Genomic DNA, 17,061 nt, shown 5'->3' with positions numbered 1-17,061 from the left:
TCCCATAACGACTCTGGCTCCAGGCTGAACGTGGCTATGATATGTTATGTTACTATGTTATTGGGTACTTATAAAGCGCGCGGCTACTCCTTGGAGTGTCCCAGCACTAGGAAAGGAGAACCAGTGACAGAGCAGAGCAGGCAGCCCCAGGGCCGCTGACCTATTGTGCAAAAAGCCAAGTTTTTAATCCACATGTAAAGCTGAGGAGGTCCTGAGCCTGACGCAAGGCTGGCAGCAGGTTATTCCAGAGCCGAGAAGCTACCACCTGGAAAGACCGCCCACACAGATGAGAGCGGGAGAACCTTGGGATCTGCGAGAGCAGCTGATTTGAAGACCTCAGACTTCTAGATGGAACACAGTGCTGGCACCTGTTTCTCAGATATAAGGCCTCAATGGTGTGGAAGGCCTTATAAGCCAGCACCAATGCCTTGAAATGTGCCCTCTTTCGTACTGAAAGCCAGTGCAAGGACTTCAGGTGAGGAGTCATGTGTGTCCTGAGGTCCACCATAAGTAAAGCTCTAGCTGCGGCGTTTTGCACCACCTGTAGACGGCCGAGAAGATAATCAGGAAGGCAGACATAAAGAACGTTTACATAATCAAGGCGGGACAAAATCAGTGCTTGTACTACTGTTTTCCTGTGGGAAACCGGGAGTAGTGGGAGGAAGTTTCTCAAAATTTCAGTAGGCCAAAACATGTGGACCTGGGATTTCATTGACATATCTGCACCCATTTTCACTCCGAGATTCTTACAGTTGTGGCTGAGGTAGCAGGAGGGGACATGTTCTGTGGCCACCATTCACGCCACTCATCCCCCGGATTGTGACCAAAGAAGATAATTTCTGATTTCTCAGAATTTCACAGTAGTTGATTCTGTTTAAACCACTCAAATACTGCTGACAGGCAGGTGTTTATCTCATTCCCATTCAGGGGCTCATCCTCACAGCACGTGAACAACAGTTGTGTGTCATTGGCGTAAGATAGGATTTTGGTGTCGTATTGTTCTGCCAACGGCGCCAAGGGGACCATAAACACATTAAACAGAGTAGGGCTTAAAATAGATCCCTGTGGAACACCTACATTAAGTAGTAGGAAAGGGGCCGCAAAAGGGGGAGACCAGACTGTTTGCTGACGATTTTCCAGGTAAGATGTAAACCACTGCAGGGCAGAGCCCCCCTATACCACATCTTTGGAGTCTACACAAAAGGAGGTCATGGGGCACGGTATCAAAAGCTGCAGAGAGGTCCAACAGTATCAAAACTGCCTTCCCTCCTGGCTACCTGTCCGGTGTCTAATTCCTCGACTTAATCCTATTCAATGTCTTCCCCGAAGATAACAGGAATCTCCTCTCCCCTTTGTTGCTCCACTGCACCTCGTGCTAGGCGTAGATCACAATAATTCCAGATGTTTTTCTTGGATCTGAATGCAAGACCGGCAGAGCGGGAAACCTCGTTGTGGTATGAAGAAGGCACAGATTGCAGACTGCGTGCTGGTCTGTTCTCAAGTACTTCGAGTGGCACTGTGGACAGTATCGAAAAGGTGCTGCGATCATTGTTGAAGGTGACTGATGTTGAAGAAGGCCCGGCCGGGGCAACACGCCAGAGATCATTGATGACGCAGAATGTTCTACTGTCGCCATCGTTGACGAAGAAACTGATGCGGAGATTGTTTGATGAACTATCAGAAACAGAGAAAATTCAAAAGAACCCAGCCAAGTCTGCCAAGCAGCCTCAGTGAAGCACGTCTGAACCAGATGATGGCAAAAAGCAATCTAGCTATGTCCATGTGCAGTATGCTTAAGGGAACAGTCACTCACTATAGTTTGTGACTTAAAAGACTTCTTTGGAAAAAATCTAGTTGTACACGTTCGAGCCCGACACTAGATGGCAGGAGTATCCACAGCATGTGTATCCACAGGTATACATGCCATGAACACAAATATTTGGACCAACAACAAATGTGCAAATGCAATGGACCTCAAATTCACAAATAGGCAAATTAAAAGTGAAAACAAATGAGCAAGGTGTGCTCTTCTTCTTTAACAATAACTAGGAACAACGTAAACATATCTGGGAACTGAAAAAGAAACACTTCCCATTTTCTGTAACGCCAACGAATGTTTACATTTTGACTAGGAAGGAGAGAATATGAAGTGTTAGGGAGCCTAAGGTGTGGGATGTATTTATGTGATTGCAAGGACAATGTGTATCAGGTGTGTGAGATATGGATCATGTATGTGGGTTTCTGTATTACCCCTACAGGCATCTGGTGAAAATCTGCAAGTAAAGTCACTAGTAGTAAAATGACTGTCACCATTTTTATTATTGGATGCTCCCCCACTAGGTGGGCGGAGCGGATGAAGATTTATGAATACCTCTACTAGGTGCAGGTGTCTGCAAGAAATTGATCAATTCCATCCAGACAGAGATCTCAGCCTAGGCGTTGGTTTAAATCAACATGTGTGGAGAACTCAAACTCCACAAATACATTTCTCTTTGTGACACAGTCACAGGGCCTTATTGTATGCAAACATCAACGAATTTAAAGTGTGTCTAGGTTAGGAACCAGAATTAACGTGTCATCAGAATATTTTGAAGACAGTTCATAAGTAATTCAGTGACACTGTTTATTGGAATAAAGAAAGAGCAAAAATAAATGAAAGGATGCTGTTACTTACATCAGTCTGTACCATTTGACATCGCTGAGCACGGATTCGGCTTACAAAACCAAACACGTCTACTTTCTTCTCTGCATGCATCATGTCCAGCATGGCATCAATGACTATGAATGTCCCAGTTCGACCTACTCCCGCACTGAAATAGCAACAAGTGTGAGTTACAAACCAAATTTCAAACACATACTATAAAGAAAAGAACATACTAAACTGTGCACAAGGTTCATATGAAAAGTAAGATTATTAATGTTAATTCTTTGGTATGATGATTGCCTAATACGTTATGTCAACTTGTGAATGTGATTTGATGTTGCAGTATATGTGCTTTGAGAAAATGTGTATCAACAAAATATGGTGAGAATCATTTTTGTATTGTAGAACTATACCCACATCTGAGAATGAGCAAGCCAGATCTGAAAGTATGGAAAAGTCTGGTTGGTTGAAAATCAAGTAGTTATACAATCTTAGTGGACAAGACGGCTCAAAGGGTAACTTTACACTGCCTTGTGAACAGATCTGTTGGTAATCACATTTGTAAGAATGGGTTGTTATGAAGTGGAAACCAAGATGGGAAGAAACAGAACACTGGACATTTCTGGAAACACTTGGATAGAATTAAGACGAATATACAGTGATGCAATTATGGGACCTGACCGCTATCATGCAGGAATGTAGTGTCATCTGATGAAGGGATTCTTCAGATTCTTTCTGAATAAGAGGATGGCTGGGGAAGTTCTGAGAATGACGAGAAAGGCTACTTAAAGCATCTGTTTGTAGCTTGTAGTGGTGTAAATTCACAAGCTTAACGCACTCCTGCAATCTAGTGTTGGGTTCGGACATTTCCAAGTTGTTTTGATTCCAAGAAGTCCGTGTAGTCATGAGTTATGGTGTGACTCCTTTTGATATACCTCGCACATGGGCACCAACTCCATGTTAGATTATCTTTGCACAGCAGGTGAGAGAATGTATGGAGTGTCAATCCAAGTATGGTGCATCAAGGCCAATGTGTGAGGCAATACAGTAAGAAAGATAGCTGAAAAAGATGAAGGCCTCGAGGGAGATGGGCGAGGGCCTGTGAAGCTTCAGTACTATGTGGTATGACCAATTGTTATGGGGCAAGTAGCATTTTCTGTTCACAGCATGTGAGTCAGTAGATACATATAAGTAGCATAGAGTGAAAACCAGTGCTCACTAGATGCGATGGCTAATGTGTGGATGGTGCAGATGTCTGAAACAAGGTACTTAACCTAGTCTGGCACACTATGGCCTTGCAAATTCTGAGATCAAGTGAACAAATTACTTGTAGTAAAAACCACAGATTCTTCTCCTTAGAATACTACCCATGCTTTAGACAGGATCCGGAAAATCTTGAACGGTACTGCTGTGTGCTGGTAGGTGGCCTCATTCAACTTCACGTCACACCAAAAGGGATGTCTAAGGGCCATACAAGTGTTACATCGGCGTGCTGACATCAGTTTCTTTTGTGACTATTACACACCAAAAGTGCAGAGCCACGTAAAAAACAATATTTCTGTTTTGACCAGCGTACAGTCAAACAGGATCTTTTGGATGAAGATGCCAGCTGGCAGAATGGAGAGGAAGTGAGGGTTGGTGAGGAATCTGCAGTTAGATAGAGTCCATACAAGAAAAAGCATTAACAAAGGTAAGTAATATTTTCTTGATAGTGACTTCAAACTGCAGATTCCTCACCTTAGAATAGATACCCAAGCAATATCCACCTTGAAGTGGGTTTGAGAAGTGGCTTAGACCAAAATGGCCCGGAGGACCGAATGGGCGAAATTCCCATCATGGTGGACCTGACTGTCGAAGCAGTACTGTTTTATGTACGTAGCAGCCTGGCAGATGTCCAGGACAGGTAGCCTATTGCTAACAAAGTAGTGGATGCTTTGGCCCTGGTGGAGTGAGACCATGAGCCATCAGGGGGTTGATCCTTTGACAATGCCTAGCAGATTACTATGCAAGATACTATCCATCAGAGATGGTTTATTTCTGCACAGTCCTGCCCGTCTGTTACGATTAACCAAATAAAGAACTGATCGCCCACCCAATGGTCTGAGGTGCAATCAATATAAAAGGAGTCTCCTAATGTTGCACTCTCTCCTCCTTGGAAGGGTAAGACAGAGAATAGAAGCAGGCAGAGTGATGGTCTTGGGGGGGGGGGGGGAGGGGAGAGGATAGGTCGACCACAAAAAAGGTGAGATGGCAGAAAGGTACCCTTTAACTGTGTCCAGAGCAAGGCCTTTCCAGGCCAAATATCAAACAAGCAGCAAGTCTTCAGACAAGGGTGCACAAAGAGGGTTAACATGTTTTTTAGTGCACCAATCCTCAAACTTGTCCCAATGGCAGGCGTATACGTTCTTAGTGGCTGCCATGATGACCTCTCAAACTGAGAGGAATATCGAAGACTCAGCACAACTGCATGACAGATGTCGTCGAATGGATGAAGGACAACTGCCTGAAGCTCAAAAAGGACAAGACTAGTACTGATTTTCAGAAAGAAAAGCTCCCCATGGGACACATCCTGGTGATCCTCAGAATTCAAACCTACACATGCCCTCACTGACCACGCTAGGATTCTAGTCATCATTCTTGACAACAAGCTAACCAGGACTACTCCGGTCAACTGCTTCTTCATCCTAGGCATGCTTTGCAAAATATTCAAATAGCTACCCCAAAGTTCAAGTAGCACCAAACCCACGCATTTCTGAAAAGTAAACACCCAGGGGAGTCCAGCGAGGTATGGCTTGCGTGGATCCCCCAACATTTTCCTACCCACAATGCCCTGCAAACCTCAAATTTAGCTGAAAAAAAATCACTTTTTTCCTCACATTTTTGTGGGAAATTTCTGGAATCTACGTGAATCCAAAACATTCCTACCACCCAGCGTTCACCCAGGTCTCCCGATAAAAACGATACGTCACTCGCGTGGGTGAGTCAAGTACCCACGACAGGCAAGGGTCCAAAACTTATTGAGGGAACATCAAAATTACCTATCACAAAACAACCTGGTTTTTGCAAGGGGGGTCACCTGGATTTTTGGCCCCGTGTTCGGCGGCTATCTGGTGAAACTACCAAACCCACACATTTTGAAAAAGTAGACACGCGGGTGTGTTTACTGAGGTATGGCTTGCGTGGATTCTCCAACGTTTTCCTACACATAATGCACAGCAAACCTCAAATTTAGCTGGAAAAAGAGAATATGAAGTGTTAGGGAGCCTAAGGTGTGGGATGTATTTATGTGATTGCAAGGACAATGTGTATCAGGTGTGTGAGATATGGATCATGTATGTGGGTTTCTGTATTACCCCTACAGGCATCTGGTGAAAATCTGCAAGTAAAGTCACTAGTAGTAAAATGACTGTCACCATTTTTATTATTGGATGCTCCCCCACTAGGTGGGCGGAGCGGATGAAGATTTATGAATACCTCTACTAGGTGCAGGTGTCTGCAAGAAATTGATCCCAAGTGAGGTACCATTGTCTCAGAAGACTTTGGGGAACGCGGGGTGGGTGGAATTTTGTGGATCCACGCAGATTCCAGAACTTTCCACCACAGAAATGTGAGGAAAATGTTGGTTTGCAATGGGGATTCATGATAATAGAACCTGGTGAGAGTCAGTCAAACCAACCCATCCTGGATTCCCCTGTGTGTCTAGTTTTTAAAAAATGTATAGGTTTGCTAGGTTTCCCTAGGTGCCAGCACAGCTAGCGTTCAAAATCTACAGCTAGGCACTTTGCAAACAAGCATTGGCATAGCCAATAGGTCCTTATAAGTATTTAGTTATGCAACACAATATCTTTGGTGCACCAACATCAACTGTTGCATGGCTAAACACTTATAAGGTCCCAAAGGCGAAACCTATTGGCTATGCCAATGCTTGTTTTGAAGTAGGCATCCATATACCTTTTGCTAGGTTTAGGCCAGTAACAATAATTTATTTGTGCTGCTTCCTCCTTTTTGATCAGGAGGAGTACCAGGCTCTTAGGCACCATTTTTCTATCCATCAGCATTTTACGAGCACATTGAAATAGAGTATATTTGAGTATTCTTCTTATCAAGGATTGCTCAAGTTGAACTCGTCAGCATTCAGAAAAAAATTCCATTGCCTGGCAGAAAGGTCAATGGTTGCGTATTGCACTTTCTGTGACGTCATCGGCGGAACAAAGGTGTGTGCTGTCCCTAGCGCTCACCTTTTCTATTGTTAAACTACACCTCAGTACTTTGTGTAGGATGAAGACACACCTTTCATTGGAGCAGGATTGGTTAGACTGAAGCATTAACACAGGGCTTAGCAGCTAAGAAAGTAAACTGAGTTTTAACCTTTGCAAATGGGTAGTGCAGTCTCAGGGAAACAAACATTTACAGTAGAGGTGTGGATTTGAAGGGAACGAGCATGTTGTAAATACGTTACCACTCCTCTACTAAAAGGCAGTTCCTTGCGCTAAGTCAATAAAACTAAGACTGGAGGTGTTCAATCAGACACATTCTTGAAGGGCGGACATCTGTTTACCTGGGAGTAAAATAGGCGCCCGCACTTTGTGTGAAGCTTTTAAAAAAGGAGAGGAGCTTAAGAGATAATGGCAAAGGTGTCATCAGTGTAGCAGCAGGTCCTTTTGGCTCCTTTAAGTGATGAAGGGATAAAGTGAGCTAATGCTGTTTCCATAAAACATAATTGTGTTAACAGATGTCCCTGTTTTTCGTATACTACTTAGCAAAGCCCCAACCCTTGAGAGATACATGTTTACCAATGCATAAAAAAATATTAGGAATGCAAAATATTTTAAAAAAGTGGGTTTGTTTGTTTTTCTCGTGCCTTTCTTTAGGAGCAGAGAGAGCACCATATTAAGGTTTGTCCAAACTCTCAAATAAACCGCATTAAATACAGTGCATATCCCAAACTGAAATGTCTCTTGGCGCTTGTTGCACACGTATGTATAGCATAAACTGAGCTGAGAGCCGCCGACTACTAGAGAGTGAGAGGAAAAGAGCAGGAACCAGGAGCGGAGACGGCTGAAGATCGTGTAAACACTAAACAACTGCGCCGGAGGGGTAGGGACTGGGAGCGCCGCAAGTCTAGTGTGGTGGCGAACCCTAGCGGTAGAACTGATTCTTCCCCTGAAGAAAGCTGCTGCGTATTCCGTGAATTGCCGAAAGACAGATGGGGCATGAAGATAAGGCGTGTTGGCGGGGAAAGTTTGTTCCCAAGTATACTGTGTTCACAATTCTTCAATTCTGTTCGGTGTTAAGAAATAATTTTAATCTGTCAATAATCCATCAGCGAGGATTTTATAATAATGAAAGACTCACGCCTTAATTACACAAGCATTGACCGTGCGGCCGCAAAAGTGATCGCGATCAAGCACGGCCAGCAATGCGCTTAATGAGCATGACGAGGAAAGCCATATGGCGCCTCTGCTCGTAAGCGCGCGCCCGCGCACATGCACGCAAGCTGTAGGCCAGCCATGGTAGCATTTTTTTAAGCCCTTACTAAAAGTCTCGCCAGATCAGCGCATGCGCTGGGTCAGGTGAGACCTAAAAAAGGGTCAGTTTTGACTGTAAAAATAAAGCGTGTCCACGTTGCGTTTTGAGACCTTTCCTGTCGCGGGCACTAGGCCTAGCCACACAAGCGAGGTACCATTTTTATCGGGAGACTTAGAGTAACACAGAATTGTAGAACAACTGTTATTACCTATTGACTTTCGATGCATTTCTGCCTTCCAAATGAAAGACAATGTGTAAAATAGAAGTCATTTTGAAAAATGACCTATAATTTTCATACAAGTATGGGTACTCACAATTTTGGAAATGTGCAAATATCTACGGTTTCTAAACTCCATATTTTGTTCCAATTTCAGAAATACATAGGTGTCTTTCATACCGATTTTTCCATGTATATATTTTCCCAAATTAATTGCTATATACCCGGTACATAATAAAAAACCATTGCAAGACGCTGCTCAGTTATTAGCTCTAGGTTAGTCGGGTTCTTGGTGAACCTACAAGTCCTGTACATCCTCAAAACCAGAAAGGTCCAGCGGATGTAACGGTATATTGCTTTCAAACTGCTGTCACAATCAGAAGAAGTTACAGGTGAAAACGTTGGCACAAATGGCTGGTTTTTGAACTAATTTTCACTTTTTCCTAAATTCAACTGTTAGTTTCTATAAAGAAACCTTGAAGGATCTACACAAATGACCCCTTGCTGAATTAAGAATGTGGTCTACTTTTCTAAAATATATAGTTTTCCAGGATGCTGTCATACCCATTTCTACCATTAACTGGAAGAAGGTTGAAAGCACAAAAGTTAGCAAAAATAGGCTATATCCCAGTAAAATGCCAAAACTGTGTACAAAACGTAGGTTTTCTGACAAAAGTCGGTCAGTCCCTAAAAGCTGGGAAAAATGTGATTACGGTCCCACAATCCCTTCGTTGATACCATTTGCAGGGGAAAAACCAGATGCTTTCATTTACAGCACCTTTCCCCCCAAAACCCCCCACAATTTAGCTGTTTTTTGGCTAATTTCTGGGTCCCCTCCAGGGGAATCCACAAATCCTGGGTACCGTTAGAATCCCCATGATGTTAGAAGAAAAGGACGCATATTTGGCACGGATACCTTATGAGGTCAAAAAGTTACAGGGGCCTAAGCGTGAACTACCCCAAGTAGCCAAACAAAGGCTTAGCACGGGGGAGTGGGGGGAAGGCGTTAATAGTAATTCTGGGTGATTAGTGTGCTATGCAAATCAATATAATATAATGGTGAAACATTAAATGAGATGTTTAAACCTGGCAGTGCTCAAACATGCGTACTATGCATGTTGAAAAGTGTAGTGGGACACTTATCATTCTTAGATAAAGTGTCATTTCTATAAGTAAAGCCATTGAAACAAATTATAAGGCAGAGGGAAGGATTAGCAATTGGGAAAGTGACGGCCCTCCACAGTGATGGTGCAATGGTCTGATGCAGTAAACATTTCTAGATGCTAGTGTATGACTTTCCATGCAAATACATCAGAAGTCAGTATGCTTGATGATCTAAAGAGTGGCAGAGTAGAGAGAAAGGAAGTTGTTAAAAGAAAAAGGTTTTAACAAACCTGCAGTGTACAACGATCGCTCCTGCATATTGGGGGTTACATGTTTTTACTTTTTTCAGGAATTTCAGCATACCAATCGGCGTGAACGGAACCCCAAAGTCAGGCCAGCTGGTGAAGTGAAACTGAGTGACAAGTCGCTGTGGCTTCTTGTTGGTAACATCTCCAACCTGAGAGTCAATGGAAAACTGAACATAAATATATCATTGTGGCTGAGAAGCGCAGATTACTCCAGGGATCCCATAAGGCAGAAAATACAAAACGAGAAAAGGTGGCTGAATCCAGGAATAAAGTACGTTCTCTTAATTTTAAATGTTTATTCAATTTTCTTTTTCAGAGTTACCTAAAACTTTCTACCTAAGCATAAGTTAGAATTGCCACCTAGTGATGCAGACCATGGACAATGACAGGGATGAGGTGGATCGACTGAGAAGTTTACGGATGCAATGCAGGAGACTGGACGGACATGGTCACATGAAGGCACATAGTGGCACTGTTGAAGGGTGTGCGAAGGGAAGAGAAAGGTGGGTGAAAATGGTGACAAAGTTAACAAAGTCCAGGTGATGTGACTAGTAAAGTATGCCAGACCGGAATGCAAAATACAAGTACGAAGAAGTCCTAACTGAGCAACAGGTATGATTTATACCAAATAAATGAATGGCAAGGACTGACAGAGAAATAGCAAGCAAGATGATTGGCAGGTCTGACATACTGGGACAGGAGAAGTGTCTGGGATGTTCTATTAATTAAATGAGCTTTCACAGCATTTAAGTGTTTAGATTGGACTGCCATCCTAGGATATCTGGATAGGCAGAGGCAATGACATGGCGGTTGAAGAATCCTGTCCTGCACTGAGCATGTAAAGATTGCATAGCAGGAGTCAGGAGAAGATGGTGTACTGCAACACAGCATAATCAGGAATGCTTTGCTGTATGGAAGAAATAGCAGGGAAAGGGAATAGGAGAGCTGGTATCCAACCAAAGGGTCAATCTGGCTGTGAAAAGACGACGGAGCATGTGAATTGATGGCACAGTGGGGCCCGAAGACATGACTGGACAGGTCTAACAGCAAGGAAGTTGATTGACCTGTGACAATAGCCGGTAAAGGGCAAGGTATCTGAAGTGGAGGTGCTTTTGCAGAGAAGTGGTCAAACAGGGTTTGGACAATTAGAGCAGGTTATGACACGAGTTATGCAATCATTTATGAAAGACAAATAGTGAGTCACAATCAAGCATTTGACAAATCTGCTTATATCAAACAGCGAAAGAAAGTAGGCCATTATATATCATAGACGATAATGTATTTTTGGGCTAATACCATGTTGAGATTTCATAGGCAGCCCACTGATCATGAATATGGAATATGCTACTTACCAGTATGCATCTGTTCTTGGCATGTAGAGCTGCAGAGTTGTACACTTAGCATAGATCGCCATCTGGTGTTGGGCCCGGATGTTTGCAGTTTGTTTTTGTTCTTTGGACAGTCTTTGGAAGTCACGAGTTCGGTGACTCCTCCTTCGGTCCGTACTGCGCATGGGCTTCGGCTCCATCCTCAGATTGTTTTTCGCCAACAGGGAAATGATGGAGCGTAGTAATAACAGTGAGAAACCCATGTGTGTTGTATCTAAATAAGATGGACTGGAACGGATACAGGTAGCCGGGGAGGCGGGTGGGCGTGTACAACTCTGCAGCTCTACATGCCAAGAACAGATGCATACTGGTAAGTAGCATATTCCGTTCGAGGCATATGAGCTGCAGATTGTACACTTAGCATAGATTATATAGCAGTACCCAACCTTAGCGGCGACCACCGGTATCCGTTGCAGTGGTTTGAAAAAGTGTCTTTAGTACAGCCTGGCCCACACTAGCTTGCTGCTTGGAATACACATCTACACAGTAATGTTTTGTGAAGGTGTGAGGTGTTGACCATGTGGCTGCTTTGCAGATGTCATCTAAGGGTATGTTCCCTAGAAAAGCCATAGAAGCCCCTAACTTTCTAGTAGAGTGGGCTTTAGGTGGAACAGATAATGTTATTTTTGCCTTTTGATAGCAAATTTGTATACACTTTACAATCCACCTAGCTATCCCTGATTTAGAGATGGGGTTGCCTTTATGTGGTGGAGAGAAGGAAACGAACAATTGTTTAGTCTTCCTGAAGGGTTGCGTTCTTTGTATGTAGTACAGCAAAGCCCTTTTAACATCGAGTGTGTGTAAGGCCCTCTCTGCAACAGATTGAGGTTGCGAGAAAAAGACAGGTAATTCCACCGATTGATTGAGATGGAAGGGGGAAATGACCTTGGGCAGAAACTTCGGATTTGTACGAAGTATGACCTTGCTGTGATGTATTTGTAGGAAGGGTTCCTGTATAGTGAACGCTTGTATTTCACCAACCCTTCTAAGGGAAGTGATAGCTACGAGGAAAGCTGTTTTCCAGGTGAGGAACTGTAGCTCACATTTATGCATTGGTTCGAAGGGTGGACCCATTAGCCATGTAAGAACTACATTTAGATTCCATACAGGGGAAGGTGGTGCCCTGGGAGGAATTACTCGTTTAAGGCCTTCCATAAAGGCTTTAATAGCGGGCACTCTGAACAGTGATAAATGCTGTCTGTTTTGTAGATAAGCAGCGATAGCTGCTAGGTGTAGGCGTATGGATGAATATGCCAGGTTACACCTGTGAAGATGGAGCAGATAGCATATGATGTGCTGTATGGATGCATCTAAAGGGTTGATTGTATTGTTACGGCAGTAAATTACAAATCTTTTCCACTTTGCGGCATAGCATGCTCTAGTGGTAGGACGTCTGGCTTCCATGATGATGTTCATGCAATCAGGGGGAAGGTTAAGGTATCCAAATTCTAAGATTTCAGGAGCCAGATCGCAAGGTTGAGCTGAGCTGGGTCCGGGTGCCTGATTTCTCCATGGTTCTGGGTTAGGAGGCATGGGGACAGGTGCAGTTTTTGATGTGGTACCACCGATAGCTGTAGTAGTGTGGTGTACCACGGCTGCCTGGCCCATGTTGGGGCTACCAGAATGAGTGTGAGGGAGTGCTGCTGTAGCTTCCTTACCACTAATGGAATTAGCGGGAGAGGTGGAAAGGCGTATGCAAATCTGCCTGACCAGTTCATCCATATCGCATTGCCCTTGGACAATGGGTGTGGGTATCTGGCGGCGAAGCTTGGGCATTTTTTGTTTTCGTGGGTGGCGAAGAGGTCTATCTGAGGATGCCCCCACTGTTGGAAGAATGGGTGAAGAACTTGTGGATGCAGTTCCCATTCGTGTAGTTGTTGCGTTTGTCTGCTGAGCAGATCTGCCACGGTATTTTGTACGCCTGGAACGTGCTGTGCCAGGAGAAAGATGTTTTGGGGTATTGCCCCATCTCCATATGCTCTGGGCTAAGCGGGAGAGCTGGGGAGAGTTTGTCCCCCCCTGTTGTTGGATATAATACATTGCAGTCATGTTGTCTGTGCGAATGAGGACTGCTTTGCCTGAAATCTGTTTTTGAAAAGATTTTAGGGCTAGAAAGATCGCCAGGAGCTCCAGATGGGTGATGTGGAGCGATTTTTGCTGTAGCGTCCATAGACCTTGCATGGTGAGGTGTAAGAGGTGCGCTCCCCAGCCGGAGAGCGATGCGTCCGCTGTTAGAATCACCTGAGGAACCGGGTCCAGGAACGGCCACCCTTTGGAAAGGTTTGTGGTGTTCCACCACTGCAGAGAGTGATGGGTGCGGCCGTCTACCAACACCAGATCCGTCAGCTGACCCTGGGCCTGGTTCCACTGTTGTGCTAGGCACTCTTGAAGTGGACGCATGTGAAGTCTTGCATGGGGCACTATGAAAATGCAAGACGCCATCATTCCTATGAGCTTCATAAACACTCTTGCTGGAAGAGAGTGTTGAGGAAGGAATGTTTTGCGCAAGGCTTGTATGCTTGCGATTCTGGCTGAGTTTGGATAGGCAATACCTTTGGAGGTGTCTATAGTGGCCCAGAGATATTGCTTTGTGTGAGATGGTATGAGGTGGGACTTTTGGTAGTTCACCGTGAAGCCTAGCTGGTGGAGCAGTTGGATGGTGCTGTTTGTATGTTGCACACATTGGTGGTAGGACGCAGCTTTTATCAGCCAGTCGTCTAAGTAGGGGAAGACGTGAATCTGTTGACGTCTGAGCTGTGCTGCTACTACCGCTAGGCATTTGGTAAACACCCGTGGTGCGGTGGTGACCCCGAAGGGGAGAACCGTGAATTGGTAATGCTGACCGTCCACCACGAACCTGAGGTACTTCCTGTGAGAAGGGTGTATTGGAATGTGAAAGTATGCGTCTTTCAGATCCAAGGTAGTGAGAAAGTCTCCCTGACAGAGGAGCGGGAGGACTTGTTGTAGGGTGACCATGTGGAAATGGTCTGAATGTATGTATGCATTGAGAGGCCGGAGGTCCAGAATGGGCCTCAGGGTCCCGTCTTTCTTCGGTATCAGGAAATACAGAGTAGACCCCTAGATTTTGCTGATTGACGGGGACCTGCTCTATAGCGTGTTTTTGGAGGAGGGAGAGCACCTCCTGTTTGAGTAGTGTGGAATGTTCTTGAGACATTGGACGGTGTCTTGGTGGGATATTGGGTGGGGTTGATGTTAGCTCGAGACAGTACCCTGACCGAAAAATTTGGGTCACCCATTTGTCCGATGTTATGGACTCCCATGCGTGGATAAATTGTTGTAGTCTGCCCCCGACCGGAGTGGGATGGTCTGGGGGGAGGGAAGGGAAGTCATTGTGCGGGCGGGGTTGTGGATCGGGTGGTGTTAGTTTTGCCCCTGCCCTTATTGTTGTTGCCTCTGTAACCACCCCTTTGGTTGCCCTTTGAAAAGGTATTTTGAGGAGGGGACTTGTAGGAGGTAGAGGCACTATCGGTGGAGAAGCCTCTGCCTGTGCTACGAAAGGATGAGCGTCGAAAGGAACGTTTAGGGGCCTGTGATTGGAGTGCCCCCATAGACTTTGCTGTGTCTGTGTCCTTTTTCATCTTTTCCAGCGCTTCGTCTACCTTTGGCCCAAAGAGAGTTTGCTGGTCAAAGGGGTGATTTAGTATGGACGCCTGGACTTCAGGCTTGAACCCTGAGATCCTGAGCCAGGCATGACGACGAAGCAGGACACTGGTATTTATTGCTCTAGAAGCAGTGTCGGCTGCATCGAGGGCACACTTAATGGAGGTGTTTGTAATTAGTTTACCCTCCTGTATCAGGTCATGAGCCTTGCGCTTGTGTTTTTCGGGGAGGTGCTGCATAAGAGCCTCAAGTTCGTCGTAGTGTGCTCTGTCATAGCGCGCAAGTAGCGCTTGTGTATTTGCAATGCGCCACATGTTTGCAGCTTGGGAGGCGGTGCGTTTGCCAGACGCGTCTAAAAGTTTCGATTCCTTGTCTGGCGGTGGGGCTTCCCCTGAGGACTGGGAGTTAGCCCGCTTTCTAGCTGTGGAGACAACTAGGGAATCTAAGGGAGCAGGGCCCTTAATGTATGCAGGGTCTGTGGGTGCCGCCTTGTACTTTTTTTTCTATTCTAGGGTTCAGTACCCTGGCCCTGACAGGGTCTTTGAACACCTCTGCAGCATGCTTGGTGACACCTTTAAGCATGGGCAAAATAGACGTGGACTTGTCCTGAATGTCAAATGTGTCCAGTAGGAAGTCATCTTCCACTGGTTCGCTATGCATGTCCACCCCATGGTAGTGTGCTGCTCTCTGCACTAAGTGGTGAAACCCTAAGGAGTCCTCTGGAGGAGACGGCCTGGATGGGTATAGGTCGTCCTGAGGCATATCAGGTATGTCAGGGTTGTGGTAGTCTTCCCATGGGTCTGGGGTCCCCGGTGGAGTGGGGTCCATTGGGGCGTCCGCTGGGTCATAATGTGGATCCCCGAAGTCCGGATCTGGGGACGGGGTCGGGGAGTGATAAGGTAAGCGTGGCGGAGATCTGGGAGGGGGAGGAGGTGGAGGAGGTGGAGGAGGAGGTAGTGGGGAGGGCACTCTGAGAGGAGAAGTAGCAGAGTCCTTCCGTTTGGGCGGTGGAGGGGGAGCCGGTGTGTCAAGACGTCTTTTCTTGACAACTAAAGTCAATAGCCCAGTCTTTGGATCTTTAAATAGAGTCTTTTGCAAAGGGTCTGGTGTAAAGAGATCCAGTGGCGCCGAATCGTCCGCTGGCGCCGAGGTTTTCGGAGCCGAGGGTTTCGATGGTTTCTGTGCGCCATGCTTTTTTGGAACCTCCGGTTTTTTCGGCGTCGAAGGAGTTTTCGGCGCCGGAGCGTCGGTGCCGACAGATTTGTGTTTCGTCGGCACCGAGAGTCCAGGCTTCGGCACCGGTGGCTTCGGAGTCGAGCTGGGTATCACTTTCTTCGGTGCCGGATGGTGTTTTTCGGCACCAGGCGTCGGCTGGCGCGAGCCCGAGCTGCCGTGAGACTTTTGAGGCTTCGACACCGGGCCCGAAGGTGGGGTGATGGAAGCTGTGTGCTTGGTTTTACCCAGGCCTGCAGGCGAGGGTGTAACCTGAGTCTCTTTGGTTTTGGGCGCGGGGGTGGGAGGGGGTACAGTACTCACGACCCGCTGCGCCAGTGTGATGTCCTCCACGTCGGAGTCGTCGGCCTCGGAAGCGCTGACGTCGTCCTCCTGCTGGGTGTGTAGTTGCCCCGAAGCTTCGGCGTCGTCTCCGAAGATGTCCGGTGGAGCCGCGGTCGAGGAGTGCGCCATGGTGCGTCCAGCTCTTCGATCCCGGATGGTCTTTTTAGATCGAAAAGACTTGCAGGCGGGGCAGTCTCTAGCCTCGTGTTCTGGGGAGAGGCAAAGGTTACACACCTGATGGAGGTCGGTGTGGGGAAATTTAGACCCACATTTTGGGCACTTTTTGAACGGAGTCCTTTCCATCGGCCGGGACCGGAGTCGAGGAGGGCCCGAAGGCCGGTGCCGATGTACGGGATGGAGAAAGTGCCGCTTCGAGAGATGAAGATTGATGAAGAAAACTCGAAGAACGAGGATTTTCCGTCGAGGCTGGAACCGTAGAAGTTCGAAGCCGGAGCACGAAGTATCACATCCGAGCCCGATGGCGGAAAAAAACAATCTGAGGATGCAGCCGAAGCCCATGCGCAGTACGGACCGAAGGAGGAGTCACCGAACTCGTGACTTCCAAAGACTGTCCAAAGAACAAAAACAAACTGCAAACATCCGGGCCCAACACCAGATGGCGATCTATGCTAAGTGTACAATCTGCAGCTCATATGCCTCGAACATCTTATTTAGACTTGTATGCAATCAGTA

At 46.1% G+C, this 17,061-nt stretch overlaps 1 protein-coding gene across 3 annotated transcripts in view; it reads right to left on the bottom strand.

Moving 5' to 3' along the window:
* The window catches only part of PTPRA (protein tyrosine phosphatase receptor type A), a 991,956-nt gene that overhangs the window by 290,719 nt on the left and 684,176 nt on the right, over positions 1 to 17,061 (bottom strand). For all 3 annotated transcript variants that reach the window (XM_085642677.1, XM_085642678.1, XM_085642679.1), the window contains 2 exons: positions 9,785 to 9,951; positions 2,675 to 2,810 (listed from right to left, as the gene is read on the bottom strand). In XM_085642677.1, coding sequence (XP_085498803.1) covers positions 2,675 to 2,810; positions 9,785 to 9,951 — 303 coding nt within the window. The remainder of the gene's footprint in view (positions 1 to 2,674; positions 2,811 to 9,784; positions 9,952 to 17,061) is intronic.

The sequence above is a fragment of the Triturus cristatus genome, chromosome 2_2 (genome assembly GCF_964204655.1).
Source record: "Triturus cristatus chromosome 2_2, aTriCri1.1, whole genome shotgun sequence".
Lineage (NCBI taxonomy): Eukaryota > Metazoa > Chordata > Amphibia > Caudata > Salamandridae > Triturus > Triturus cristatus.
Note: the sequence above shows the minus strand (reverse complement) of the source record. Positions and strands in the feature narration are given on the sequence as shown.